Here is a 27,867-nt window from a genome sequence, read left to right on the forward strand (position 1 = left end):
CCAAGTCTTTTGGCACTCTTCCATAATGTCATCCCCACTAGTCCTGCCCATGGTATTTTCACCCTACAGAGGAAATTACTGTCTCACATCATCAGCTGCTGTGGCTGTAAAATTCCATGAGCGATTCAAACCTTTAAGGACAGAAACCCTTATTTTCAGGATTATTAATGCACGACTTCTTTATATCAGATGTTTGTGTAAACGTCTGAAGTCACTATAGTCAGTATATTTGTTCAAGGCTGATTTAAGTTAATGCAAACTGATTAGCAATTTTGTCACAGGGATTACAAAGGGTTGCGTGAGTCACACAAATGAACAATGCTGTCAAATTCACCCTGTTAAGTATACCTAAATAACAAGTAACATGTACAGATAATGACAAGAAAAGTCACAAGAGATTATAGGCTACTTTTTTTATTTCTCTTTTAAGCATCTATTAAATTTGATGCACATCAGCTACTTTTAAAGTCTGCTTGTAGTTGAAGGGTAAGTCACTAGAGGGCCATATTCCACCACAAATTCGTGTTAGGTCACAAGAGGACTTCAAGCTCCACTAAATGGTCATTCAGTTCCACCTTAGATGGTACATCATACATGGACTGAGGGTGCTAGATATATAAATAAATGAATAAATATGTATAATCATTTACCCCATCTTTGCACTGCAAATTTCTTTGCTGTGGGATTATTTAATCTTATTTTACCCCCCCCCCACACACACACACACACATTTTTATCAGGATAGGGAAAAAATAGGAAAAACACTGGTTTTAAGTGCTGCTAAAGAAGACAACTCAGACCACTGGGCCAGAAGACAAAGACAGAGGAGAGGGAGTGGTGATGTGTACTCTCCGTGTGCACATGCAGTAAATCCTGACACTGACAAACTGTCTACAGTGCAGTTTTAATTAATTTCATAAATAGATGGCAGGCACCACCAAAACAGTGTGTGTACAGTTTGTTATGTCATATGAATGCTTCACTTAAAAAAAAAACTACATTTAGGACGGAGGGTGTAACAGGTGTCTAAGTTTGTATCTTTAAGAGCATTACTTCAGCTGGCAATATCCCCACAAAATATCAAAATTCATTCCCTGGCTTCCACGAGGCTAATTAATCAAACCTATGTAGCATATGTAGCTGTTCCATTGTGGTATGACTAACTTCTTGAAGAACAGTGAGTCAATGACCGTCTGTCCGGAAAAACTGCTCTGTCTGAAAAAATACTGATGTCGATACAGTAATTTATCGCCAGTGGTTCGACCAGAGGTGTTATAGCCACCGGTTCCATGGTTCTCGTTTTTAGAGCAACTTCTAGATGAGTCACGGTGTGTAAATAGAAAAAACAGCAGCTGTTACAGAGAAGCCGACCAAACGGATACGCATTCAAAAGAGCACAGTACGGCTGTTCTACAATGTGAATTCATAAACAGCAAATAGTTGAAATCATTCCTTACAAAATATCTACATGTATTAACGGCGCGAGACAGCAACGCAATATTCAACACAGTGCGTCTGTCACATAGCGCTGTTAGCAACAACCAACCACTAGCTCCCTTACTGGGACGTAGAGTGCTTTTGACCTATTAAATCGCATCTTTTTGGGAGGCGAAGTATGGTGGCGGCAACATTATGGAGTTTCCGCTACTCCTCTGCGTCCATGCCATCAGGTTAGGAAGCTAGCAAGAGAGCTAAGCTACCGTCACACAAGGCCTATAGCAGACCAGCGGGAGAGCTATCAAGATCAAACACTGCTATTCGGAAGTAGATAAATATCCCTTTATGAATCTGCATGAGAACAATTAAAATCCCAGAAATATGGTGGTTCTCAAAATTCGAGACCAGGTAAGTGATCACTGGAGCAAAAGCGGACCTAAGTTAATGATACTGTTGGTTAGCTAACGTTAGCTAGCTGCCCCGATTTCGAGTTTCTCCTGCTTTTTCTGAAACGGAAGCCTTTCCTTTATCGTTTCACAAAATGTCTCAAAGATAGATGTTTAATTGTCACACGGTTATGTATAATAGTGTTGTGCAAATCACATTTGGAGACATGTTTGTGGTGATAATGAGAGCATCACAGTTCCATTGAGACACATGCTCAAGCGGTTGTTGAGTTGTTACTAGCTAATGATACTGTGTTTATCGCCAGCAATTAGCCAGAGCCTGTGTAAAATGCTGTTAGCTACTCATCTGGGAAGTAACCAGTTAGCATGTCGTGAACAAACAATACATAACTGCGCTTCCAAGTGACTGTATGGTTTAATAATAGTCACAAAATCTCTAATGTACCCAGCATCAGAGGATTACCTTAACAAGCAAAGCGATCTGTTGATTGTGACTTTACTGTAACAACTGGACCTTTGTGTCATCTTTATGTTAGCTACCTCAGCTGGTGAGGTTTTATGATGGCTGTAAGATTTCATAGCATGTAAACACGTAAATAATGATGCAGCCTTAATGCACCGACTCACATACCTAAATGTTTAATCTTGTTTGAATACCACCGCTGCTTTGTGGAAGCAGAGACCTGTCAGGGGCTTTTTGCCCTGGTAGTTTAGTGATTTTCTTCACGTTGATTTGCTAAAGCCGGTTTATAACAACGTTAACGTTATAGTTATTTACGTCCTTGATCACAAGCCTCAAGTGTTGGTCCCCTTGTAGATCCTGCTAATAATTAAACGGGTTGTACCAGCTGTTAGCTTTAGGAAGTAGTTGTTTTCTAGTATATATTTATTTGAACTATATAAAAGGTATACTTTCAGGTAAACTGCTGGACATTGGCTTTAATAAATGGATGAAGTGACTGGTGATGTGACAGTATCATACGCGTGTCCTCTAACTGTATTAAACACTTCCCACCTACTTGTGAAAACGAGAATAGCTTTCTGTTATCATTTAAGGGCTGTGTATTTTGGACTTGTCTGCTATTCTTGTAACATATGTACGTGCATGTGTGTGTGCGTGTGTGAGTGCGCGCGCGCGCTTGAATGATCGTGTACCTGGGCTCGTGTGAGCTGCTGGAGTTGCCAAAGAGCTGTCTCCATGGTGATGGTATTAAGTAGGCTGGCTTGTATGAGGAGAGGAGGTGCACAGTCCTGCAGCCAAAGAAGCATAGAAAATCTCCTACACCGGTCGTGCGGGGCTGGAGAACTGAAAACAACAAAATGCAGATTTGTCCTTCCTTTTCGCTGTGTGTGCGTGTGTGTGTAAGAAGCACAAGTGCCTGTTTGTTACCCTAAATTTATCCCCAGCAACTCTAACCACGGTTGCACCCTGCAGATATTCATGGGCGTTATGATAACTGAATGAGAGGATTGTGTCATGTTTTTAGCGACTGTAAGCTCCTCGGTCCCCAGATTGTAATGGAAGTCTTTGTCTTGCTGTTCTAGCGTCAGTCCAACTGCTGAAATGCGTCATATGTCCCAAATTTGTACAAAGGCATACCTTATCTTATCTGTTGGTTTCAGTATTCTTCAAATGAAATAATCTTACCTATACCACCATATACCTTGAATCATCCATAGCAACCTGTTCACAACAGATTTGATTTTACTAAAAAAAACAGTAGTGCTTATTGTGTTTGAGTTTTCAGTTTGTGTAATCCTGAGGTTTATTGCATACAGGACATACAGTACAAATTGTTTCTGTCATCTGAAGGTGAAATTGCTTGGTTATTACCAGTATTTGTAATATTCCTATCACTGTGAATGGCGCTGGATAACAATGTGGTTATGAGCTGTTGAAATGTATTGGGAAACAGTACAGCTTGTAAAGGATATGGCTCAAACTCTGCCATTTAAACTAGTGTTTTCTAGTACATTAAGTCTTAGAAGCCACATGGCTGAACATTAGCTAATTAGCTAGCTGGGCAGCCTGGTGGGTTAAATGAGGGATGAAGTCTTAATGAATAAATGTACTCTGCATGTAACGTCATTCTGACTCTACGAATTCTGTCCGTATTCAAGGCAGATAAAGGCAAGCTAAGATAATACAGGTTTTCATTCAAGCCAAACGTTAGCTACAGCAGGTGATTTGAGAATCTGCTGTCACTGACACTGCTGGCACTTTTTGTAGCAGAACCCCCCTACTTCTTTATCTTGCATTTTGTTTTGGATACATGGGGCCACAGTCCCCATTCAAAGGTCATGTGCTTGATAGCTCACCTGGCACAGAACATTTAAGTATTTTTTTTTTTTTACCTTGTTTGGAGTCAGGGAAGAGTTAAGTTTTTGTGGAAGCCAGGAATGTTCCATCTGGGTCTTTCATGGGTAACCAGTTGCAGCCTCTGGAAGGGATCCCCTGCCCTCACAGTTCTCCCCATCCTTGCCAGCCTCCTCCCACAGGCAGTGGAAAACTGCCTGATCGGACTCTCTGCTGGTGTTATGGTGGATCAGATAGGGGAGTGCAGCCATGTTTAGCTGGCCAATGTTGCATATGAATGTCCATTTGCATACTTAATTATACAGTTTGTTACTGTTGATAGGTGCACCGGTTTCAGCATTATTTTCACATCAATTTTCTAAGTCTTAGATATGTAACACCCGTTGATGACATAGAAATACACAAGCAAACATTGGTCAATGTACTGTACTGTAGAATTAAAACAAGCACATAAGTAGCCACAATCAGCTGCCTGCTTTCCCTCAGACCAGGCTCTCCAACATGAATGGGAAAAGTGGTTATGCTAAATTAACTTCAACTTCAAACCTGTCATTTATGGTATGGCAAAATTATGCTTTACCAACAAGTGAGTGATGTATGCTGTTTGGCGGTCAGAAGTTGAAGTATTGGCAATTGCCACTGCAGCTTGATACTGAAGTAATCACTTGAGGTTGTCATAAAGCTGATAGTTGTTCAGTTGTGAGCAGCTACAGGGACTAGATGTTGTAGATGTGCTGTGAAGTTTTAAGTCTGCTGCATTGGAACGTTGGGTTCTTAGTTCCAACTCACTATTCAGAGACATTGCAAGTGTAATTAGACTGCCTTGTCCAACAGGAAGTGTTGGCAAAATTCTGCAGCAGTGTCACAACAAATATCTTCAGCTATCTGCCCATGGGTAAATATTGCATTAAATATTTAATATGGTTTCAGTTGCATATCTCAGAAGCACTGTTACTGTTGGCAGTCATTTATTTATGTATTGGTGCAAAATGGAAATAAGGAAAAATATCATGGGATATACATGATTTGCTTATATTGCACAGCCCAAGTTCACACTAGTACTTTTCTCTGCGTATACACCCCTAAGCAGGGTGGGGCCTACTCAACTACTTTTTAAGAAGCCAGGACAGGAATGGCATGATCTGTAAGAGTCAGTCTTCAAAAAGAACTTCAGCAGTTTTCTCTTGTACTTGAGCTTCACTCTGGGAACTTTGTTGGACTTTTATCATCCTTGCCACCTGTTGTCATGTTGGATGCGGTGAAGCAAAACAGCTGTGGACGTCTGCGTTTTATTCCGACTCTGTCTCCGTTGAAGATGCAGGCAGTCACAGGAAGCTAGTCATGCTCATGTTTAAAATATGTCTGAAAAAATGTGAAGATGGACAGCACATCAGTCATTTCGAGCACAATGCTGGACTTTTTTTCTCTCTCTCTCTCTGTGCCATAGGATAGATGTGGCTTTTGCTTGCCAGCAGACTGTAAACATGGAATGGAATTAGAAAGTTGCTGCTCAGCACTTGTCAATATCAGTCTCGACAGTCTGCCTCCATCATCCTCTGATTTGGAATGATTCTGGACTTTTTAGCATCTTAAACATGGTTGTGTAATCTCTGAGCAAATGAGTCGCGTGTGTATTGTGGTGCTTGACGACGAGGATCCTGAAGTCTCTCCCAGGTCTAAGGTCTCCAAGGTCTGCGTGGTTTTTGTTTTCCCAATTCTCATCTATACTGTTGGTGTTTCAAGTCTGACGAACAAGGTTTTCTCATGAAAGTCTGAAATAGTGTTGCATGCCAGCCAGAAAAGCCATAAAATTCAGGTGTTTTTGACACAGTCTCTTTCTTTCACAGCCTGCTTTGCTGAAAGCTATTTTCAATGTGGACCCTGATGAAGTACGCTCGCTCATATTCAAAAAAGAGGATGTGAATGCACAGGTAATCCCGACAGACTCTCACTAATGCCTGCATCTGTTTCCTCATATTATTGCTATATTTCATAAAACATCCAAGCAACACTGAATTTAAAACCTCTAATGTATAATTGTCCTTGAAAGTCCTCATGTTACTCTTTCAGTTAATAGTTGCTGACCACAAAAAGCACATAGTTTGTTTTTACGGTTCCCACGGCATGATCTGGATCTGCTTTATTTTATTGCGTTCCTCACCATTACTGCTTTGGTGGGGGTGTTTGTTTTAAAAAAGTATGTTTTGTGCTTGAATGTGTTTCACTGAAAGGGATTTTTTCAAGTTACTGGATTTGTGCTAAACCCACTTTTTGTCATGAATAGTGACTGTGTGGCTGCATTTTATATATTTCTCCTTTCTAACAATCAAATGTTAGAAATAGAAAAATAAAAATAAACGAACACTTAGTAAACTGTGGTTTTAATTTCACAACACATCAGGACATACATATTAACCTGTATAAAAGAAATAGTTAATATTTACCTTGTTTACCTTGTAAAAACAAACATTTAGTACTTACTATGTCTTTCTCTTGACTTATTACAGGACAATGAGAAGCGAACTCCATTGCATGCTGCTGCCTATCTCGGAGATGCAGAAATTATAGAGCTGCTGATTCTTTCAGGTGTGTTTTTCAAAAGAGGATTTTTCTAAATAAGTTGTTTATATCCAATAGAACCATATTAATTTCTATCATTCTTGTAGTGTGGTGCACTATAGATTGAGATCTATCTGAAAGCAAAACAGCAAGCAAACAAGCAATTGTTTGATATTGCAATTTAGAAATAATGACTGTTTCTCAGGCATCAGGATAGGAAATTACCTGAGTTGGTTGTTAATTTGTTCGTTCACATGAAAGGGCAGAAATAATGTAATTTATGTCCCAATTTGAGCTTGTTAGAATGCTTATGCCTGTTGTTAATATGAGACATATGACGATATTTATCGTCATCACCAGTTGGGAAAGGTGGTTATTCAGCGTCACCTCTCTTCTCCATGCTGAACATGGAAGTCCTGACAGACTGGTTTCTCTTTTCTCATATGGGAGTGGTACACCAATGGTAACCTGTTTGAAAGCATAATGGCATATTTCAAATGTGACACGTGATATTGGTATGCCTATGTAGCCAGATGGCGCATCTGCATGTAATATTGTGAAATACCTCTACATGCACCCTTTGCAACCTGTTCTTATATTACAGAACAGAACTTCAGAACTGTCAACAAGGCTTTAGTTATTGTTTTTTTGTTTTAATGTTTCACAAGATGTCAAGTAACTGGATGACCTTAAACAGTCTGACATGCAGTGTCCTTTGACTTTATAGGTGCCAGAGTAAATGCCAAAGATAACAAGTGGCTCACTCCTCTGCACCGGGCTGTGGCCTCCTGTAGTGAGGTATGTGAATGTTCCTATCATTCTGGATAGCACGCACCGTTGTCCACTGTTACAAATCTGACCGGCGTGGAACTTAAACCTACTTGTGACGACTTCTTGCAGGAGGCTGTCCAGGTGTTGCTGAAACACTCTGCGGACGTAAACGCCCGAGACAAGAACTGGCAGACACCGCTTCACATCGCCGCGGCAAATAAGGCTGTACGCTGCGCTGAAGCCCTCGTCCCACTTCTCAGCAATGTGAATGTGTCAGACAGAGCAGGCCGGACTGCGCTGCACCATGCAGCCTTCAGCGGTCATCTGGAGGTAACATTAAGTTCAAAGTATTGTTTGATTCAGCTGTGAGCTATACTTGGAAGAAGTGCTTTTATTGCCTTTAGTATTGATTTAGTTGTACCTTAATGGTTACAGATGGGGGTACATTTGAACATCAATTGCAAAAAGATACAAAACATGTACCAACATAAAGGACATTGGTGACTGTGCTGCTGTACAGTCTGTCCTGCCTTTGTTGTGCTCCTCTCTAGAGAAGTTTTGTTAGCAAACATCACACCAGGCTTGATGTCGGGTATGTTTACCTGGCTGTTAGTATAAGCTCCTGATCTTCTCCTCTTACAGAAAGGAAGTGTTTCTGCTTGCCCCATAAATGTCTAAACACAATGGACATTGTACCCTGTACCGTTGCAATACAGAACAACTGAACAATGCCTGTGTTTTTGCCTGTTCAAGGAATGTGAAACGATCATGATCCTCATATAGCTCTGCTGACCACATACTGTTAGCAGCTGGGCCAACTAGAACCATAAACATAGCCATAACTTCATCATGTATTATTATATAGATGGCTACAAGCACACATTGTGTTAGTTAGAGAAACACATAGTCAGTTGTTCCTCTTCCTTTTAGTATTGGTTGCTTCTCTCTCAGATGATCTGTTTTTACGTTTGCTTTTGGTTTTAAATTCTTTTAGTGCTGCATATTGTGGAAACCTTTTAACAACCAGTCACAGTAAGATATTTGTACCTACAGTATTTGGCATCATTGCGTGGCCTATTTTTACACTACATTTTAGACAACTAACTAAGCTGAGCTTCTGTTGTATTGGTGCATGTTAGACTTTTGATGCGGTGATAATAATCAGCCTTTTGATCTGGAGTCAGTTGCACAAATGTAAACACCAGGACAAACTTTGACTTGGAGAAGCCACAGCTCAACAAACAATAATACTGCTTTCCAAAGGATCAGTCATAACTTGTTATGAAAATAACACATTTTCAGTTTTATCTCACATGGATGAGGACTGACACTGCGGGCTGTCAGTCATAAAGTGTGGTCACACACTCAAGAACGCTAAGTGCGCAGTCAGCACCTGTCAGTCATGCGCTTGCACGCAAATGAGTCATTCCAATCATATACTCACATGCAAATGAGTTGTCTTAAAGGTGGAAGTGTCTCATCTAATAAATGGTTAATGCAAATCAAGTAAAAACTGTTCAGACAACCTTGTGGTTATGCAGAAATATTCCAATAAAACACACAATACCAAGGGGAGCACACACAGTTGTAGCCTGTTTTCAACTTGATAACGACCTTTGCTTCAGCTTTAACATACAGGAGGTACACAGGGGAAATTGACAGTTTCATGCGTGGTGTCCTGTTGTTGTACCTGTATTGAGTGAATGCAAATGATCAAAAAGTATTTCAACCCACATTTGCTCACTGACTTAAAAAGCCTTTAAAGGCCTTGTGGAGGCTTTTCTAGTTCATGAGATTAGATTAAATCAAAGTAAACAGAGAATCAGTGCTTTGGGCATAGTACTGAATGTAGACACAATGGCTATGAGCTGCCACACTGACTGAAAGGCAGCAGAATTAGTAGTGTTCAGGCTGGAGCCTCTTTTAATATATTTCTGGATTGCTCTTTTTATCTCTGTTGCTGCTGTTAGATGGTGAGGCTCTTGCTCTCCAGAGGAGCAAACATCAATGCCTTTGACAAGAGGGACCGCCGTGCAATCCACTGGGCAGCTTACATGGGTAATAGATCAACCACTGGGACTTTTACTTTTACTTCACTTTTACTTTTGTATGTAACAGTAGGAGTTCCACTCCTTGTGGTCAATTAAACCTAATGAAATAGTTGATGATTTCTCAATAGCATACCCATGTAAGTAAATCATTCTTTTTTTGTCTTCAGGGCACATAGAAGTAGTGAAACTGCTGGCATCCCATGGTGCCGAGGTGGCCTGCAAAGATAAGAAATCTTACACCCCCCTACATGCAGCAGCCTCCAGTGGAATGATCAGCGTTGTCAAATACCTCCTGGACTTGGGGGTGGATGTAAGTTCCACCCACGAGCCTGCTGTCCTCACACTGTAGACACTGCTGGAACTTATGGAGAGAACAGAAACGTATTAACACATAACCTGTCCTGATGCACATCATGTTTTGAATAATGACTCTACAGCTTTTTATAATGTGTGTAGAAAGATATACTACTTTGTCTTGATGGGGAAACAGCAGTGTCATGACTACTCCCTGTTCATTGTACCATCTAGATCAATGAGCCCAACGCGTACGGCAACACGCCCCTCCACGTGGCCTGCTACAACGGACAGGACGTGGTGGTGAACGAGCTCATTGAGTGCGGGGCAAACGTCAACCAGGTGAACGAGAAGGGATTCGCACCGCTCCATTTTACTGCCGCTTCACGCCACGGGGCGCTCTGTCTGGAGCTGTTGGTGTGCAACGGGGCTGATGTCAACATCAAGGTGAGAAAAAACCAGGATGACACCTCCGGCTGTTTTAACTCTGATTACTTGGAAAAAGAGTAGTCATCGTGGTCCGGGAAAGATGTTACTTAATAACTGGCACTCCTTTCCCAGACTGTTACGTCATTGAGAAATACTCACACTATAACTATTAACTGTCAAAACAAAAGCTGAATATTTGTGCTTAGGGGTCTGTGTTCATACAGTGAGACTTGTTGCTTGTGTTTGAATCCTAGTGTTCATTTGTGTTGTTCGTGTAATTGTGTGAAATCTTCACTGTGCCTTTTTTCTCTACAGTTGATGTCAGAAATGCGGTTTTATAACTTCTTGTACAGGGTCCAGTGAACTTGGTTTAAATTTTTCTCTATTTAAATTTTTTCCAGGATTCCATGTTTTCCATTTTTAACTTTGTAACTCTGTGTGTTACGATTTGACCACATTTTGTCATCAGAAATAGTGTTTAATCGTGTGGTGGATAATAAAAATCTCAATTCAATAAGAAAATATTCAAAATTTAATGAATAACATCGACTTCAACATGACTGTGTGTGAGACACCAAAACGTAGCAGCATATGAAAATCCTAATTTTTCTAAATTGCAGCCTCATTTAGGTAGTTTTCTGCATCTTGGAAATCGTAGGGCCATCCTTCATTTGAAGCCTGTTGTTTGGGGAATACACTTGATCGCTGAAAGCCTTAGTGATGACCTGCACTGTGACACCATGATGTTTTTGTTTCACTGCAGAGTAAAGACGGTAAGACTCCCCTCCACATGACAGCCATCCACGGGAGGTTTTCTAGGTCTCAAGCGATCATTGCGAATGGTGAGCTCCGCTTAAAATTCAACCTCGTTGACTGTATTTCTTAAACTGGACTGTAAAAGCAAAAACTGCTTCTCAGTGTAACACAGTCTAAGTGCTTAGTTTGTTTGTTTTTTTACCAAAGGTGCTGAGATTGACTGTGAAGATAAGAACGGAAACACACCACTGCACATTGCAGCTCGATACGGACACGAACTCCTCATCAACACCCTCATTACCAACAGAGCTGACACGGCTAAGTAAGCAAGCCGTCTGTCCTTTTTCAGCAACTGTTCCAACTTGACACATTGCGGAAGAGCTGCATGGTTAAAGCTTTCCAAAGCAGAAAAGCAATGTCTGTTATGTAACTGATACCAATTTTTCTGCACTATTTATAATTAAGCATCAGTGATGCTGGGTAAATCAACACCATTGTGTCTTTTTCAGGAGAGGGGTTCATGGTATGTTCCCACTGCATTTGGCTGCTCTCAGTGGATTTTCTGACTGCTGCCGAAAGCTCCTGTCTTCAGGTGAGCGTGTACTAACTCAGCTAGTCACAATACAGAATAACACAAGTCTTATAAGTCTTCAAATGGTTTAGATGTTGCAGTTGAATAAGGCAAAATTCTTGATTAGGTTTGTTATCTTTGATGTCTCAAATTTTCAAATTGTACAGCATCTGTACTGTAAAAACGTATACAGGATCTTGTTCATAATCTTTTACTTTGATGCAGGATTTGACATTGATACTCCCGATGACTTTGGAAGGACCTGTTTACATGCTGCAGCTGCTGGAGGGTTAGTACAGGACAGCTGAATAGTGTAAATTGCAAGTGTTATGATACAGATCTTGACCTGTAAGAGAAAGAATATCATATTTAGCAGTTTATCCTCTCATAAATCTTCTTTACCCCTCAGGAATCTGGAATGTCTCAATCTTCTCCTCAACACGGGGGCAGACTTTAATAGAAAGGACAGCTTTGGCAGGTTTGTAGCATTTAAGTTTGGATTTGGATCAAGACTTTGTGCTCTATGAGTTTCCTGCTCAGATGTGAACAGGGAACTGAGCTGTGTTTGCTTTTCCAGGACCCCTCTGCACTATGCTGCCGCCAACTGTAACTACCAGTGCTTATTTGCTCTGGTGGGCTCTGGGGCCAGCGTCAATGACCTAGACGAGCGGGGCTGCACTCCTCTCCACTACGCCGCTGCCTCTGACACAGATGGAAAGTCAGTAATACTTCAATTATAAATATGACATATTTTTTACTGTTGTGTATATTTTATTCTTCTGTGCAATAGTATTAACACTATTTATTATTATTTTTAATCTGAAGGCAGCATACATTTTTATTATGCCAATAACTATTTTTATATATTTTTTCTACATATTTTTTTTCTTTTATATAGTCAAAAATTTCATTTTGCTTGTATGATATGTACATATATATATAGTCTACTTTTTATTTTGTATTTCTTTTTTTTTTTTATCTCTGTTGCTATTTGTCTTCCCACTGCTTTTACATGCTGCTGTAATGCCCAAATTTCCCGGCTAGGGATAAATAAAGTTACATCTTATCTTATCTTAAAAATTCAGTTTGTTAAAGGCGGGTGGTGGCTGTGTGCAAGGCTGTTTGAGAGGTTTCACGGATAAAAGCTCATTTGCATTATTGATCATGTGGAGTAGCAATTCAAGACTTGAGAGATGATGTTGTTGCCTTGACTACGGCCTCTTTGTTTGCACTGCAGGTGCCTGGAATATTTGCTGCGAAATGATGCAAATCCAGAAATCCGGGACAATCAGGGTTACAATGCTGTGCACTACGCCTCGGCGTACGGACATCGCCTCTGTCTGGAGCTGGTAAGTACTTCACTCTAGAGCAGTGGTCCCCAACCCCTGGGCCGTAGACCGGTACTGGTCCGTGGATCAGTTGGTACTGTGCCGCACAAGAAATAATTATTTCCATTTAATTTATTATCTGAGTCTGAATGGTATTTTATTTCGAAAAATCTTATTTTGAAATAGTGACCGGATTCTCTCGGTTACATCTCAGTCACTTGAGTGCTCAAATTTAACCCACAAGCTGGCAAAATGAGTAAAAAACAGACATCTTTGGAAAAGGCCCCATGAAGAGACAGAAGAAGAGCCTACAACTTCCACGAAAAAGAATCATTTTAACAGACAATAGCAAGAGTCCTACTTGAAATATGGATTTGTCAGGACAGGTGATTCTCACACACCAAGCCCGCTCTGCATAATATGCGGCGACCAGCTCTCTAATGAGGCGATGAAGCCTTCAAAACTGCTTCGCCACACGGAGATCAAGCACCCCGGATTAAAACACAATGTTGTTGCCGCAATGTTATGAGGAAGCTGCTAATAAAGTTGCATACGAGTACACAGTGATTTAAGTTTATATTTACATTAAACAATCTACGTACCCCCCGGCCGCAGACAATTGTCAAGCGTTGATCGGTCCGCGGTGATAAAAAGGTTGGGGACCACTGCTCTAGAGCACACAGCACATAACAATTACCGTCTCCATATTTCTGTATTAATGTATTAATGTATTGCAGTTATCTTCAGTGCATTGCTTCTCCCACTCTCTTTTACAGATTGCAAGTGAAACACCTCTAGATGTGGTGAGTTGATTTGTCTTTTTCTTCCTTGTTTATGTTCGTTTTTCGTTTAGGCCACATTCAAACAGAGTGCACATCCAAAAAATGCAAACTGATACTGATAGCTCCAAGCACATTATCTTCATCAGACATTGTAAAATAAACGCCATAAAGAAGAACCAGCAATGTATAGACCCCAACACATTCATCACTCTCAGACTGTGCAGATCTTTTGTCTGGCTTTTGCCTTCAGTGTAAGCCACAATGCCATCTCTATTTGTTGCATTTAGCTTCATGGCTAAGCAAATGATTATATGTGAAGAAGGGTCTAACTTGTCTACCTGGTTTGTTCAGCTAATGGAAACCTCAGGGACAGACATCCTGAATGACTCTGATGTCAGAGCCCCCATCAGCCCCCTGCACCTTGCTGTAAGTAATGTGTACTATCCTTATGTTATTATCCTTATTATAGCATTATCCTCAATCTCATCTTATTTATGTTAACTTATTCACGGTACATTGATCTTTCAGGCATACCACGGTCACCACCATGCTATGGAGGTTCTGGTGCAGTCTCTGCTGGATCTGGATGTGAGAAACAGCCAAGGGCGCACACCCCTGGACCTGGCTGCCTTTAAGGGTCATGTAGAGTGTGTGGACGTCCTAATCAACCAGGGAGCCTCCATCTTGGTCAAAGACTTCACCTTGAAGCGAACCCCCATCCATGCAGCAGGTGTGGACCTGGAGTTAGTGGCTCATGAATTTGCCTACATCTGAATTTTCACACTTGTATATAAAATGGAAGAAATCTCTGTCTGTTTGTCCTTGGATTTGTCTGGACAACCATTCATCCGGTTGACTTCAAACTCAAGGAAATGCAGTGTTAAGCATGAAGTGATTTAGATGAGTGGTTCTTGATAAAGCTCAGAAACCTTGCACTGCAGAGCCTGTAACTGCTTTGGTTAACTTAATGTTATTAAGCTTATATAAGCTTAATAACATTGTCATGTCAGCTTATACTGTGTAATTCCCTGGGAACTTGGGGTAGCTGGCTAATAATATTGTAATGGAGTGTTTATTCTTTACCTGCAGCTACCAATGGTCATTCAGAATGTTTGCGTTTGCTGATTGGAAATGCTGATCTTCAAAGTGCCGTAGACATTCAAGATGGGAATGGACAGTAAGTAAAGTTTGTTTGTATTTTTTACTTTTTTTTCCACTCTCATGATACAAAGTAGTTGCTGACATTATTGTCTGTTATCTCTTAGAACCCCCCTGATGCTGTCGGTCCTGAGTGGACATACAGATTGTGTGTATTCACTGCTGAATAAGGGAGCCAACGTAGAAGCCAAAGATAAGTGGGGCAGGACAGCCCTACATAGAGGAGTAAGGAGATCTTACTATTCCTCAAACATACTGGATATGCACTCTGGGACAGTTTTCCTGTAATCATTTCCTAGTTCTGACTGACGGCCTTTTTGTGTCATGTACTGTTCTTCTGAAATACATTTTAACTGAACTTTTGTTTTTCACTTCACCATTCACATTTTTCACTGGGGTTGTTTGTATTTGTGATATGTTGCCAGGCATGTTATGAAAATACCATTTTTGTTCTCTCAAATGGCAATTAGTCATCTCACTTAGGTGTATACTCAGGTGTAGTGCAGTCCTGCGTTTTTGTCCTTGGAACTCCACACTGTTCAGGATATAATCAGTAAACAGTAATAACATCAACTTTTTTCTGCCCGCAGTCAGTGACCGGCCATGAGGAAAGTGTGGAGGCCTTGCTTCAGCACAGCGCCAACTTCCTTGTGCGAGACTGTAAAGGGCGAACACCGGTGCACCTGGCAGCGGCGTGTGGACACGTTGGGGTACTGGGAGGCCTGCTGCATGCTGCCCAGTCAGTGGAAACACTACCTGTCTTAACAGACAACCAAGGCTACACCCCACTGCACTGGGCCTGCTACAATGGTACAGAGATGAGGGTTTAAAGACCTCTTAAGAAACAATCTATTTAGTTATGGAAGTGTAGAATCTAGATTTTAGTAATGTATGCACTTAGACACAGGCAAGCTGCCAAGAAAGTAAAAGGAGCACTTAAGCAAGTGAAGATTTAAGATGGCATGGACAACTTCATTTGCAATGCATGTTCTTGATGCAATTCTTTTATGTAATTTCCTTATGCACCCAAAGGCTACATTTTGAAACACTTTGATAAGGACAATCGTCGTAAGAGCCCTGATTGTGAGGACGTCGAGACGAAGGCTCATGTGGTTGATGCTTTCTCTCTGCAGGTCACGATACGTGTGTGGAGGTTTTGCTGGAACAAGAGGTTTTTCACAAGTCCGAAGGCAATTCTTTCAGCCCCCTCCACTGTGCTGTGTAAGATCTTGAGCTGTCTCCTGCTTCGATCAATGCCTGTGAGGACAGAACCTCTTGCAGATGAAATAAGTGTGCTCTTGTCAATTCTTTAGGATCCATGACAACGAAGGTGCAGCCGAGATGCTGATAGACACTCTGGGCCCTGCCATTGTCAATGCCAAAGACAGTAAAAACAGGTATAATAAAACACAATAATTGCTGCTTCATTAAGATAACTTGTCCAGTGAATTAAAAGTGCACATAATGGACATGAGGATGATTTGATTAAACAAGTGAGCCTTGTTCTGATGTTTTTCACAGGACCCCACTACATGCAGCAGCCTTCACTGACCATGTAGAGTGTCTCCAGCTGTTGCTGAGCCACAACGCTCAGGTCAACAGTGTCGACGCCGCAGGGAAGACCCCACTCATGATGGCTGCCGAGAATGGCCAGACGAACGCTGTTGGTATGAACGCTTCTCTGCTTTAACCGCTGGACTGAAAAACATGACCATGAGATGTAATAAACAGCCCTGTAAGAAATCAACTTTTCACCTTCTCACTCTCATTGTTTAGAGCTGCTGGTGAGCAGTGCGAAAGCAGATCTCACTCTGCAGGATGCTGTGAAGAACACTGCACTTCATCTCGCCTGCAGTAAGGTTTGTACTACCATATGGTGGCGCTGCTCTTGCATCCTACAGCACCGAATATACAGTCTGTTTCTGCAAGTGCTGAAATGCTACAAACCATGTGTGTTTGCTGCACATTTATAAGCTACTGTTTGAAGTTGTTTTTTGATATTTATTGTGCTGTACCTTTTCTCCACAGGGTCATGAAACCAGTGCCTTGTTGATATTGGAGAAGATTACAGACAGAAACCTCATAAATGCCACTAACGCCGCCTTACAGACGTATGTATCGCTTGTTTTACTTGAGTGCCTTGTCTCTTACTGCACCTGAGGGATGGAATGAATTGGTAGTGCTGCTGGATTACTGTGGGAATTTTAATTATTAATGTAGAGATTCAAACTGTAAAATATTGACCTGCCTGTCGGTGTATCTATGTTTTCATCTTTCTTTTAAGGCCTCTACACGTGGCTGCAAGAAATGGTTTAACTGTGGTGGTGCAAGAGCTGCTTGCAAAGGGAGCCAGTGTACTTGCAGTCGATGAAAACGGTAAATTCACAATATTATTTTTCTTTTACTATTTACCATGATCTTGCATATATTTTGTACAGTACATTAGCAAGTGCCACCTAAACATGCATCCTAATTGACACAATAGGATCAGAAATTATACCCACCTACAGCAAGAATGCCCTCACACATGGTTGTTCAACTGCTTTTATTTTCCAGTTTCAAATGATTTCACACTAGAGACACTTAAGCTGCTTGGTAACCTTATGAACATTTACCCAATGGTGTGTATAATGTTCATTTAGGAAACATGACAGCTAAAGAAATAAAAACGGCATCAGAATTCGGTAATAACCAGTCAATTAGAATATTGAATATTCTTTCTTTATTCTTTGCTGTGTAGCGCGTATGGTGTCACTAGCTTTTTTACTCTTTCACTAATATCAGTAAAGTATGTTCCAACAGTGAGATACATTTGAGACTGTTATACTGTTTAATAGGAAATTCAGTCACAAACTACTTTTTAGAATTATTTTTCAGAGGTGGGTGAATAAATTGATTCAGATAAGAATCTCATTATCTTGTGCAATTTGGAATCAATTCACAAATGTTAAAAACGGATTTTCTAAACGTTAGTGAAGTGATGTTGATCGAGCCAAAAAGGCAGAACTCAGCTGCGAGGGTCAGTGCGGCACCCGGACAATCTACATTACACACGCGCTGGAATTACCTTGTAACTCTCAACGTTCATCTTCAAAAAAGACAGCAGATGCAAGCATTTAGTGATGTAATGACTAAATGATTATCTTCGCCAGGTGAATGTGAAGGATATTGTGAATTCTCTACACCGTAACTCAATGAATGAAACTGATTGTCATTGGAACAATTTGAATACGTGTCCTTGGGCTTTAGGAAATGTTAACTGGTCATTTTCACTGGTTTTGGCAATTTGTGAACCAAATGATTAATCAGAAAATAATCAGCAGATTTATCGATTAAAAAAAAAGTTAGTTGTAGCCCTGTGGCACAGGCACCTTGCTTGTCTATGTAATTATAGTCGAATCATTTAACAAATATTAGTAATACTAATGCTGCAACCCCAATTCCAAAAATTTTGTGATGCTATGTAAAATGTGGATAAAAACAAATTACAATAATTTGCAAATTAGCTGTTTACTGACAAGTTTCTTAAACTGTTCCTGAGTCCATGTAGTAATATTCATGTATACAATCATGTGTTCACAAAGTGGTGAACCTCACTCTGTCCTTGCTGGTGAGTGACTGAGCCTTTCGACTGAGTTTTACACAACATCCCAACTTTTTTGGAATCAGGGTTGTAGAAACTGAAACTATGCCTTTTATAGAATATGTATCACTGCTGCACATTCTTTGGTTCAGGTTACACACCCGCCTTGGCTTGTGCCCCAAACAAAGATGTGGCAGACTGCCTAGCCCTCATCCTGGCCACCATGATGCCTGTGTCCCCCTGCGCCCCGGCACCCACCCTCCCTTTCAGTGCCATTAACCACTACACCACCAGCCCCTCCAAGAGCGTCACCTTCGACAGCCTGCCCGTGCTACGCGGCGAGCACAGCTCCTACTGCAGCTTCAACAACATCAGCCATCACGACGGCTTCTACAAGGACGAGGAGCTCAATGACTCGGATTCAGAGACATACTGAGGGCAAGCGATGACTACATAAACACACACACTGTGTCTTAAAAATCACCCACCGCCAGCTTGGGAGGGCAGAAGAAGAGAAAAGCCCCCACAGGAGCCTTAAGAGTCCCTACCCCCACCCCCACCCCACCGGAGAGCAAGCGAGGGAGGAGGTGAAGCAGGCTGGTCCACATTCATCCCGACCTCATCCAGCACCAGGTGTCCTTCAGCTGATACTGTACCTCAGTAACCGCTGCTTTACCAACACTGACTTCTTGAGTGCTAAAAACTGTACTTGTTGGGCGGACAGCGACTTTTGTGCAGCAATAACATGCTGAAGAGGGATGGTAGCACTTCACAGAGAGCTAAACCGACGGGGACCAGTGAGATTGAGAGTTTTGGGGTTTTTATCGGTTAGCTTGGGGGAGGGGGGAGAGAGAGCCAGTTTTCATTTTTAAAATTTCTTGATGAGTTAGAAAAGGTTGATATCTGCACACTACATCTCTCAGAATGCACTTGTCTTTCAAGTTTGTAGTCGTGGGAAAAGCGTTTATTTTTTGAGATCAAAATTTTAATATACCCATGTTCATGTCTTAAACTCCTTTATCCTCTTGGGGAAAAAAATCTGATTTACCAACCTGAATAATTTAGAAACATTTGATACCTGCACCACCTTATTTTTAAGTTGATCGACCTTACCGTTGTATATTGACCTTTCCATTGCGGTTTAGTCTTTCAAGAATAAATTATTTGTGTGCTTTCGGTTCCTATTTATGTGTTCATTTTGTGCCTTTATTAGTTACTGAGAAAAGATGGGTTTGTAGAGGCAGCTGTGAAAGTACAGTGATGCACACTAGGAAAGTAATGAAACATTTCTAAGACGCACTGATCCAGTATTGAGGTATCTGAGGCTCAGATTGGTGAGAAGAAACACTGTAAACCAATGACAAGACAGCGCTTGATTTTGTTCTGTTTGAATGATATTTTTGCTCTTATACTAGTCAATGTTTGTTGACAGGTTTTGCTTGCTTTAACTTCAAAAAAAGAAACCACTCGATCCTACCATGATTCAAAACCCCCTTTTATGTCTGTTGAAAAATCCTTTTAACTGGAAATATGTACAATACATTTGCTAGCTTCATTAGAACGGAAAATATTCCTTTTTGTTGTTTTTTTCTTGAAGAGGGATGAAACTAGCATGTATATAGAAATTTATGACTGTGAATTCAACGCTCCAATGAGTTCTTTCATTACTGAGATTGCTGTATATTTTATGAGTAATAAAGAAATGAGTTATTTAATAATGAACGTGAGTCTTTATGGAGTATTGCTTTAATTCTGTTAGATACATGACACACTTGAAGCCGTTTTGATAGTCATTTGGCATTTTGACATGTCACAGTAGCAAAAGCACAAGTATAAATAATAAAATGCATGATTAATTCCACTTAGATGTCAGTTTCAGGGTGCTGGTATTGTGCATGCTGACTCACACTGTCACGGCTAACTGGGACACTTGAATAGAACACAACCATTGTTGATGTTATTAGTAACACCGGTGCTTTTCCTGCTGTGACAAGTTCAAATGTTTGCTGTGAAAAGGCCCATCAAACACAGAGTTAAGTGTCCAGCTCATTTCCAGGCACTAATATGAATTAACTATCATGATTTATTCCATTGTGTTTTTTTTAAAGGGGTTACTTTAGTATGTATTGGTTGTAGTTTTTTTTCTAATGCTACCTTGACTGCTGATGGTTATCGATTTAAATTATCCTTCAGATTTTGTTGTTGTTGATCTCTGATAGTTCTCTGTCTATTACAAGTGTGCCTTTAATGCTTTGTCAGCTCTATATTCTGTGTGCAGCCTTGGCCAGGGCGCTCCTATAAAAGTTATTGTTTGTTATTATAGTCAGCAGAGTGATGGACCCAACAGTGAGGTGTCCTTTGGGGTCCAGTTTGTGTCAGTTGTCACTTCACTATCCACTGAATTATTCTGAGTTACTGTTATATGCTTTTCACGACCTGTAGCAAGTGATGCACTGATCAGCCTCTTCCTCCACAACATGATCAGCTGATAAAAATATTTCAGGTATTTAATAATAAAAATGTATAGATTTGATCAACTGAGACAGGGTTGAAATCTTAAGTGTGGCAACAGAATGAAGGTCAGAATTGTGTAAAACATCTTTTAAATTTTAAATTAGTATTTTTAATGTTTGAATTATTAACTGGAAACTAATGTGTGAACTTGTGTTGCGTTCAATGTAGTGTTGTACCAAATCTCCCTGCATGATGTGTAATTCTGTGTGAGGTCACGCGTAAGGGCTTCGGTGATTGGCTTGCTAAACGGAAGTGATAGGAACGGGGCGGATAGGGTAAAGGGGAGAGAAGCAGCCGGTTGGATGGTAGCAAAGATGAGTATCTACTTCGTGTAGCTGTTGTTTGTAACGGTTCGTAATAGTTTGGCCTTGTAGCTCTACAGGTACACAACAGTGTAACAAGTCATACCTAACAGACATGGACGAAGTGACAGGAGCTGAGCTGATTGCAGAGTCGCTTAAGACTCAGGTAAGACTCAAGTAATGCGAATACTTATGAAGTATCCTAGCCTGTCCGTTAACCTAGCAGCCGTGTTTGTGCTGAAATGCAACAATGTGAACTCAAAAAGTGTGTCAAAGTTCAAGTGCGCGTGTAATTTTAATGTGTAGTACAGTTAAGCACTATGTGCAATCGCAGCTCTTTAAACTCACGTATTTCAGCGTCGGTTCGTTAAAGAGTAATTTGTCTCCCCTACAGAAAGTGGACTACATGTTTGGGATAGTTGGTGTCCCTATAATGGAAGTGGCCATGGCTGCTCAGGCTGCAGGGATCAGATATGTGGGAATGCGCAACGAACAAGCGGTAAAACACTTACTTCTGCAATTATTAATGTTCTCTTACACTGTTATTTACCTGCACTTATAATCGTTAACACAGTTAAAAAATAAACAATAAATTCTCTCATCCAACAGGCATGCTATGCAGCATCTGCTATTGGATACCTGACTGGGAGGTAAGACACAGTGAGTAACTGGACAATGTTAGCAGCTGGTGTGTCTCTTTGGATCTCACATGTTGCTGTCTCCTGTGGTTCCATGTATCCAGACCAGGTGCCTGCTTGGTGGTGTCTGGACCTGGACTCATCCATGCTCTGGGTGGAATGGCCAACGCTAACATGAACTGCTGGTATGACTCCAGAAACTGATGCTTTTTTTAAAATTCAGCTGTCAGCCTGCTGTGGCACTGGGTTTGTTGAGTCTATGTTGCCTTTGCACAGGCCAGTGGTTGTTATCGGGGGCTCTTCGGATCAAAACCAGGAAACAGCAGGAGCCTTCCAGGAGTTTCCCCAGGTAATGCACGCATTCATGTGGCTCTTTGCATGTTGACGCTTCATGAAATTGACTCAGTTTTTGGTGTTAGGTGGAGGCGTGTCGCCTTTATAGCAAGTTCTCAGCAAGACCCAGCAGTCTGGAAGTCATCCCTTCAGTGGTAGAGAAGGTATTGTGATGCTACATCCTTGTTAGTCATGTTTTCTTGCTCACAGCAGATTAAATACGATATTTTGTATAGTTGGATTGCATTAACATAATGGGATTTTCACAGGCAGTTCGCACAAGCATGTATGGGCGTCCAGGTGCTTGTTATGTGGACATTACAGGGGATATGGTCAATGCTAAAGTGGACAGGAGCAAAGTCAGGTTTGCTGTCGTTTTTGCTTTTTTTTTTTTTTACAGCATATTTTTTTCTGCACAGTATATTGTGATTCCAGGTGTGTAGACATTCAAAGAAGTGTGTTTCTCTTGCAGAGTTGTGTCCTGCTGTCCAACTCCACCAGTGAGTCTGGCTGACCACAGTGCAATCACTGAAGCCATCTCTGTCTTGAAAGCAGCTAAAAGACCCTTAATTGTCATTGGCAAAGGTGAAAGAAACATATGCAGTGTCTCTTGGAATTATCACATTGAGTTAGCTAGACTCATTGCTGCATCAGTATAGATAAGTCAAAAATAAGTGAGTGCTGTTGTGCCCAACAGGAGCAGCATATGGCCGAGCAGAAACCGTTCTGAGGCAGTTTGTGGAAATCAGTGGTCTGCCGTTTCTGCCCACCCCGATGGGGAAAGGGGTCCTACCTGATGATCACCCCAAATGTGTGTCTGCTGCCCGCTCGAGGTCAGCATCACTTTCACTATAAAAATCAAAAAGTGTAAAGCACAATTATTTTAGTCAATATTATCATTATCATCCTATATATGGACGTATCCGAAACCACCGTTACTTAGTTATGAATGTATATCAGGAAACTTTGTGTTCTGCATTTTATAATATCATCTATATTAATACACTGCAGGTTTTTCAGGAGTAAATGTTAAGTCTTTGGTTACAATTCTTAAACAACCCCCCTTCCTCCTCCATTGTTCTGGTACCAAGAGCTCTTCTCCAGGCTGACGCTGTGCTTCTGCTTGGAGCCAGGCTGAACTGGATCCTGCATTTTGGTCTGCCACCTAGATTTGACCCCGCTGTCAGGGTCATCCAGGTGTGTAAATGACCAAGTCAAGCGTGTTTGATTTGTGGAAAATCAGAGTTGCCTACGACACCTTCAAAACTAAAGTTTAGAAAATCTCACTGGAATAAAGATCATGGTGTATTTACTTACTAATCTCAGCACTGGTGTATACACTTTAATATTGACAAGTCAGTACTGTACATAAGGTGCTGTGCTCTGTGTGCAGGTTGACCTTTGTGCTGAGGAGATGGGGAATAATGTGAGGCCTGCTGTTGCTCTCCTGGGAGACATCAATGCTATTGTCACTCAGGTAACTGCAACTCTGTCGGCACAGTCACATTTTTGATTGTCATAATTACCTGATGCATTAAAGATATGTGCTTAAAGAGAACGGCTTGTGTGTGTGTGATTGTGGAAAGTGATTATATCTTTTCTTCTTCTTTTTTTTCTCCAGCTCCTGGAGTGCGTCCGTAAAGATGGCTGGAAATATCCCTGTGATACAGAATGGTGGAGCGTGCTGAAGGACAAAATTGCTGCTAATGCCAAACTATCAAAGGTGGGTTAAGGGTGACATGCTACTGTGTGTGTTCACTCAAAGTGCTTATCAGTATGTCACACGTTGATGTAATTAATTTATTATACAACCCTGCTGTGTAAAACATACCTGTGGAATGTTCTAAACGTGTTTTTTCTAGCATTCCACATGAAATGTTGTCCACATTCCAACATGAAACACAAAAAAGATCACATTCTGTTTTATTTACAGGATCCCACCTGTTTTGGAATTGCAGTTGTTATTAACTATGTATATTATATAGATTTTTGCCCTTTTCTCTGTCCACAGACACTCGCTCTTCAGTCAACAGTGCCCATGAACTACTACACAGTGTTTCATCACGTGTCCCAGCTGCTGCCACATGACTGTATCATTGTCAGTGAGGGTGCAAACACTATGGACATAGGACGCACTATGTTGAACAACTACCTACCTCGACACAGGCAAGACAGTCTCATTGAAGAAGCAAAGCGTTTTGTTCAGCCCAGTTTACTCTTTACATTTTAAAACACATCGATACACATAAATGCATATTCTACACACAGGGGCTATTAGAAAGGAGCACAAGCCCAACCACTACTATGCTAGTGGATGAAAGCAGGCTCTCCAGCTAACCTCATGCTTCATCTATGTCTGATGGAGAAGTACAAATGTTCAGGGAGCTTTGAAGTCTTTCATGTTATCACAAGCACTTGTTCCCTAGGAGTCAGTTTATTCGAAAGTACATCCACAGCATATATGCATTTTACAGTGCCATATGTTATGAAGATCCGCTGTTGATGAATTGTTTTAAGTGAGCGTTTAAGTCTCTGTAAAGTTTAGTAGATTATTGTGGGCTAACCCTGACAATGTGCAGGTTGGATGCTGGTACGTTTGGAACAATGGGAGTGGGCCTTGGTTTTGCTATAGCGGCAGCCGCTCTGGAGAGGAGCGAGAATAAAGGCCAAAGGATAGTGTGTGTGGAGGGAGACAGTGCCTTTGGATTTTCCGGCATGGAGGTTGAAACCATGTGCCGGTGGGTTGGTTCCCTCCCTTTCTGTACAATATACGGTATACACTTCAACCCTCTACTGCTACTAAATGACACATTGTCTTTGTTTTTTAACAGGTATAATCTACCTGTGGTCATCATTGTGGTAAATAACAATGGTATTTACAGTGGAGTGGATCCTGAGACGTGGAAAGAAATGGCACAAATGGGAGATCTGACCTCTATGTGAGTCACACATTATCGGGGAAATCATCACAATACAATGACTATAATGGTTTCCTATATGTAATCAGCTGGGATGTAAGAAAGGGTATCTTAAATCATAATTTTCCTTGCCAGAGCCCCTCCCGTGACCCTCCTACCTGAGGCACGCTATGATGAGGTCATGACAGCGTTTGGAGGTCGAGGGTTCCTGGTGAGGACGGTGGAGGAGTTGCGCAGTGCTTTACAGCTCAGCTTGAGCGACTGGGAGAGACCAAGTCTCCTAAATGTGCTTATCGAGCCCTCCTCCGACAGAAAACCGCAGGTAACTGTCACCTGTCAGGAATGTGGATGTGTGTAAAGTCATTTCAGTCCTGCTGAGAATTGCAGGTCAAAATAAGTCCACTGGAGTCATTTGACTGTAATGGCAGGAATTCCTCAGCAACGAATTTGTGGAAATGTCCTGCCCCCTGGTGGTAGAGGAAGTAATTGATGCTGCCATGCCACTTTTCTGCTGTTTAAAACGCTGTTGCAATACCAGCGCATCAGTTTTTCTCTAACATGGTAAAAGCCCCAATCCATGAAGTTTGGTTCATCTGACAAAGGTGAAATCTGAATGGTTAATTAAGTCTTCATTCACAAGGACGCGTAGCACCTCCACAGGATACATGTTGAGGGTTCCTGTCTGTTATTTGGATTAATGGCAAGACACCTTTAGCATCACAATAAATGCCCTTGGCTGAATGCAGATGTCCAGATTTCTGTGCACTTGCAATTTTGGCAACCTTATAGGCAAGAACAGGTAAAATGTGGAGAGCCTAGGAGCCCAAATCCACAACTTATTCCATAGAGTCAGGCCTAAAATGTCAAGAACCTGGCATTTGTCATAATGATTGAGATCTGATACCACATTTCATCCCCAGTAAAAACCACCAAAGGCTTCAAGTCGGATTCAGCCCGTTTCATTTTTACCTGGTGCCTCACAGGAAGTAGACGAAAAGAAGATGAGCAATGACTCGAATGACATTGACAGCCGCAGCAGTAAAGCCAGGCCTGATTAAAAGCCGCAGCGTTTCGGCTCATGATTAGCGAAGAGCAACCAACAGCTTGGTGTTTGCTTGACTCTCTTCTCATTCTTCTAGGGCTACATGACTGACATGCCTCACTGACCAGTAATCCTTACACTCTAGGTGCACCGCAGAACTGTTGTATTCCACTCACAATCCCTCCACCTCACACCAACCTGACCTTTCTATTTCAGAGTCCCCATAATTAGAAAGCGTGGCCCTCTGTGTTTATGTTGAATGTATCCATGCAACCCTTCACGGACATATTTGAAGGCTGTATTGAGGGCCGTTGCCATGGTGCTGAGCTCCATGGTTGCCAGCAGAAATGTCCCCGTATTTGAGGTGTGCCGCCCCCATTGTTTGCCCCCTGACTGTTATCCATATTCAGGTTTAAAGTTGAGTCTTAGACAGTGGGTGAATATTAACTATTCTGTGGGACGCATCGCAGTTTTTGAATGTGGAGACTGAATGAACTCAACATTGTATAAAAGCACGCTATCATGTAAGGATAATATAGTCATCTAATATAATGTGTTTTTTGTATTTACAGGACTTCCCTTGGCTCACACGCTCCAACTTATAGACTGAAAGGGGAATCTTCTTCCTCCTCTGTCCAGAACATTATCAGAACAGAAGCGACAGTTTTCCTCAGAAACTCGAACTGGGGAAATGTAAAGCTGCTTTTGTTTTTTTGTTTTTTTTATGATTGTTTCCATGAAATAACTGAATATTTTTTTATTGATTCTTAGTACACAGCAGTAATTAAAATGAAAATGATTAACACAACAAGTAAACATTTTTACATGCACAATTGACGTCTTCATTTGTCTTCATTCCTTTGGGTCAAATCAGTGTTTTCTTTCTTTCACACAATAAATCTGGTATTAATTATTAAGAATATAAAATGTAGTGTTCTGTTCAGATTTTTCTAATTTGCATATGTACACGCATAAATTCACACCCTCCTTTTAATTCACACCTTAACAGCGACATCTTTAAGCGAGTGGATAGAGGATTTCTCGCAATGGTGACAAACTTACGCAATGCTGACGCTTTATTTTAGTGCAGCGAAAACTTTCAAAAAAAATGTGCACAGTGTGATCAATTTTATTAGATTAATCATTTATGTCAAGTTGAATGACTTACATAGTCAAACCAAACCCTAAGTGATGCAGACTTTTTTTACTGCTGTAGTCTAAGGAGGACGTATACACATAGTTTTCACATCACTATAGTTGAAGTGCTGGGTTTTTTTTACAGCTCTCTCATCCCCCAGAGCCTCCTTGGAAATGCAGACAATTAATTTTGTGGGGCAGACTATGCAATAAAACCAATCGGGCCTGGACCAAATGGACGCCACAATGCACAGGAGGGTGGACTGTACTGCATTAAAAAGAATGTTCTAATAAATACAGACAAACAGATGACTGATACACTTATGAGGGTTGTGCCAGGATGCACAGATGACACCCTCGTGCAGAATCCTGTTTAAGTCTCTTGCAGAAAGTGGGTTGGTCAAGTCCCCCCTGAGGGAGCAGTGGAAACAACAAAAGGCACCCCCTGCTGTAGTAGAGATCTAATATTGGCACCCGTAGCAGCTGGCGGGCTGTCTCCTGTAATTTTAGCGCACACTGATGCAGAGGAAAGATTTAATG

General features: G+C 41.2%; 2 protein-coding genes across 3 annotated transcripts; both read left to right on the forward strand.

Moving 5' to 3' along the window:
* The first annotated feature begins 1,672 nt into the window (after nucleotides 1–1,672).
* On the forward strand, nucleotides 1,673–20,164 carry ankrd28b (ankyrin repeat domain 28b). 2 transcript variants are annotated; one of them, XM_041942256.1, is made up of 28 exons: nucleotides 1,673–1,845; nucleotides 6,009–6,092; nucleotides 6,669–6,747; nucleotides 7,448–7,518; nucleotides 7,621–7,821; nucleotides 9,462–9,549; nucleotides 9,710–9,852; nucleotides 10,071–10,283; nucleotides 11,029–11,107; nucleotides 11,229–11,343; nucleotides 11,531–11,613; nucleotides 11,818–11,881; nucleotides 12,002–12,070; nucleotides 12,170–12,310; nucleotides 12,830–12,941; nucleotides 13,697–13,723; nucleotides 14,054–14,128; nucleotides 14,231–14,432; nucleotides 14,792–14,879; nucleotides 14,968–15,085; nucleotides 15,451–15,670; nucleotides 15,994–16,081; nucleotides 16,174–16,257; nucleotides 16,382–16,527; nucleotides 16,637–16,719; nucleotides 16,889–16,971; nucleotides 17,145–17,236; nucleotides 18,596–20,164. In XM_041942256.1, the coding sequence occupies exons 1-28, from the start codon at nucleotides 1,819–1,821 to the stop codon at nucleotides 18,877–18,879; spliced, it is 3,159 nt and encodes a 1,052-aa protein (XP_041798190.1). In that variant the 5' UTR covers nucleotides 1,673–1,818; the 3' UTR covers nucleotides 18,880–20,164. The 2 variants fall into 2 exon arrangements, with proteins under 2 accessions (XP_041798190.1, XP_041798189.1); XM_041942255.1 differs by lacking the exon at nucleotides 1,673–1,845 and adding an exon at nucleotides 5,458–5,851.
* Nucleotides 20,165–21,256: 1,092 nt separating this feature from the next.
* hacl1 (2-hydroxyacyl-CoA lyase 1) lies at nucleotides 21,257–26,984 on the forward strand. Its single transcript, XM_041942904.1, has 17 exons — nucleotides 21,257–21,425; nucleotides 21,654–21,758; nucleotides 21,869–21,909; nucleotides 22,002–22,082; nucleotides 22,174–22,246; nucleotides 22,317–22,394; nucleotides 22,500–22,594; nucleotides 22,703–22,815; nucleotides 22,928–23,063; nucleotides 23,322–23,427; nucleotides 23,624–23,707; nucleotides 23,852–23,953; nucleotides 24,242–24,396; nucleotides 24,810–24,968; nucleotides 25,062–25,169; nucleotides 25,284–25,470; nucleotides 26,763–26,984. The coding sequence occupies exons 1-17, from the start codon at nucleotides 21,375–21,377 to the stop codon at nucleotides 26,793–26,795; spliced, it is 1,707 nt and encodes a 568-aa protein (XP_041798838.1). The 5' UTR covers nucleotides 21,257–21,374; the 3' UTR covers nucleotides 26,796–26,984.
* The last annotated feature ends 883 nt before the right edge of the window (nucleotides 26,985–27,867 follow it).

Source organism: Chelmon rostratus, chromosome 8 (genome assembly GCF_017976325.1).
Source record: "Chelmon rostratus isolate fCheRos1 chromosome 8, fCheRos1.pri, whole genome shotgun sequence".
Classification (NCBI taxonomy): Eukaryota; Metazoa; Chordata; class Actinopteri; order Chaetodontiformes; family Chaetodontidae; genus Chelmon; species Chelmon rostratus.

Excerpts from the sequence above, each read along its gene's own strand:
- ankrd28b (XM_041942255.1), top strand. The coding sequence starts at position 5,780 with ATGAGTCGCGTGTGTATTGTGGTGCTTGACGACGAGGATCCTGAAGTC. Across the intron at positions 14,129-14,230 it reads TCAGCCCCCTGCACCTTGCT|GCATACCACGGTCACCACCA; the intron begins GTAAGTAATGTG and ends TTGATCTTTCAG. Across the intron at positions 16,082-16,173 it reads AGCCCCCTCCACTGTGCTGT|GATCCATGACAACGAAGGTG; the intron begins GTAAGATCTTGA and ends TCAATTCTTTAG.
- hacl1 (XM_041942904.1), top strand. The coding sequence starts at position 21,375 with ATGGACGAAGTGACAGGAGCTGAGCTGATTGCAGAGTCGCTTAAGACT. Across the intron at positions 21,426-21,653 it reads CAGAGTCGCTTAAGACTCAG|AAAGTGGACTACATGTTTGG; the intron begins GTAAGACTCAAG and ends TCTCCCCTACAG. Across the intron at positions 22,395-22,499 it reads TCCCTTCAGTGGTAGAGAAG|GCAGTTCGCACAAGCATGTA; the intron begins GTATTGTGATGC and ends GGATTTTCACAG.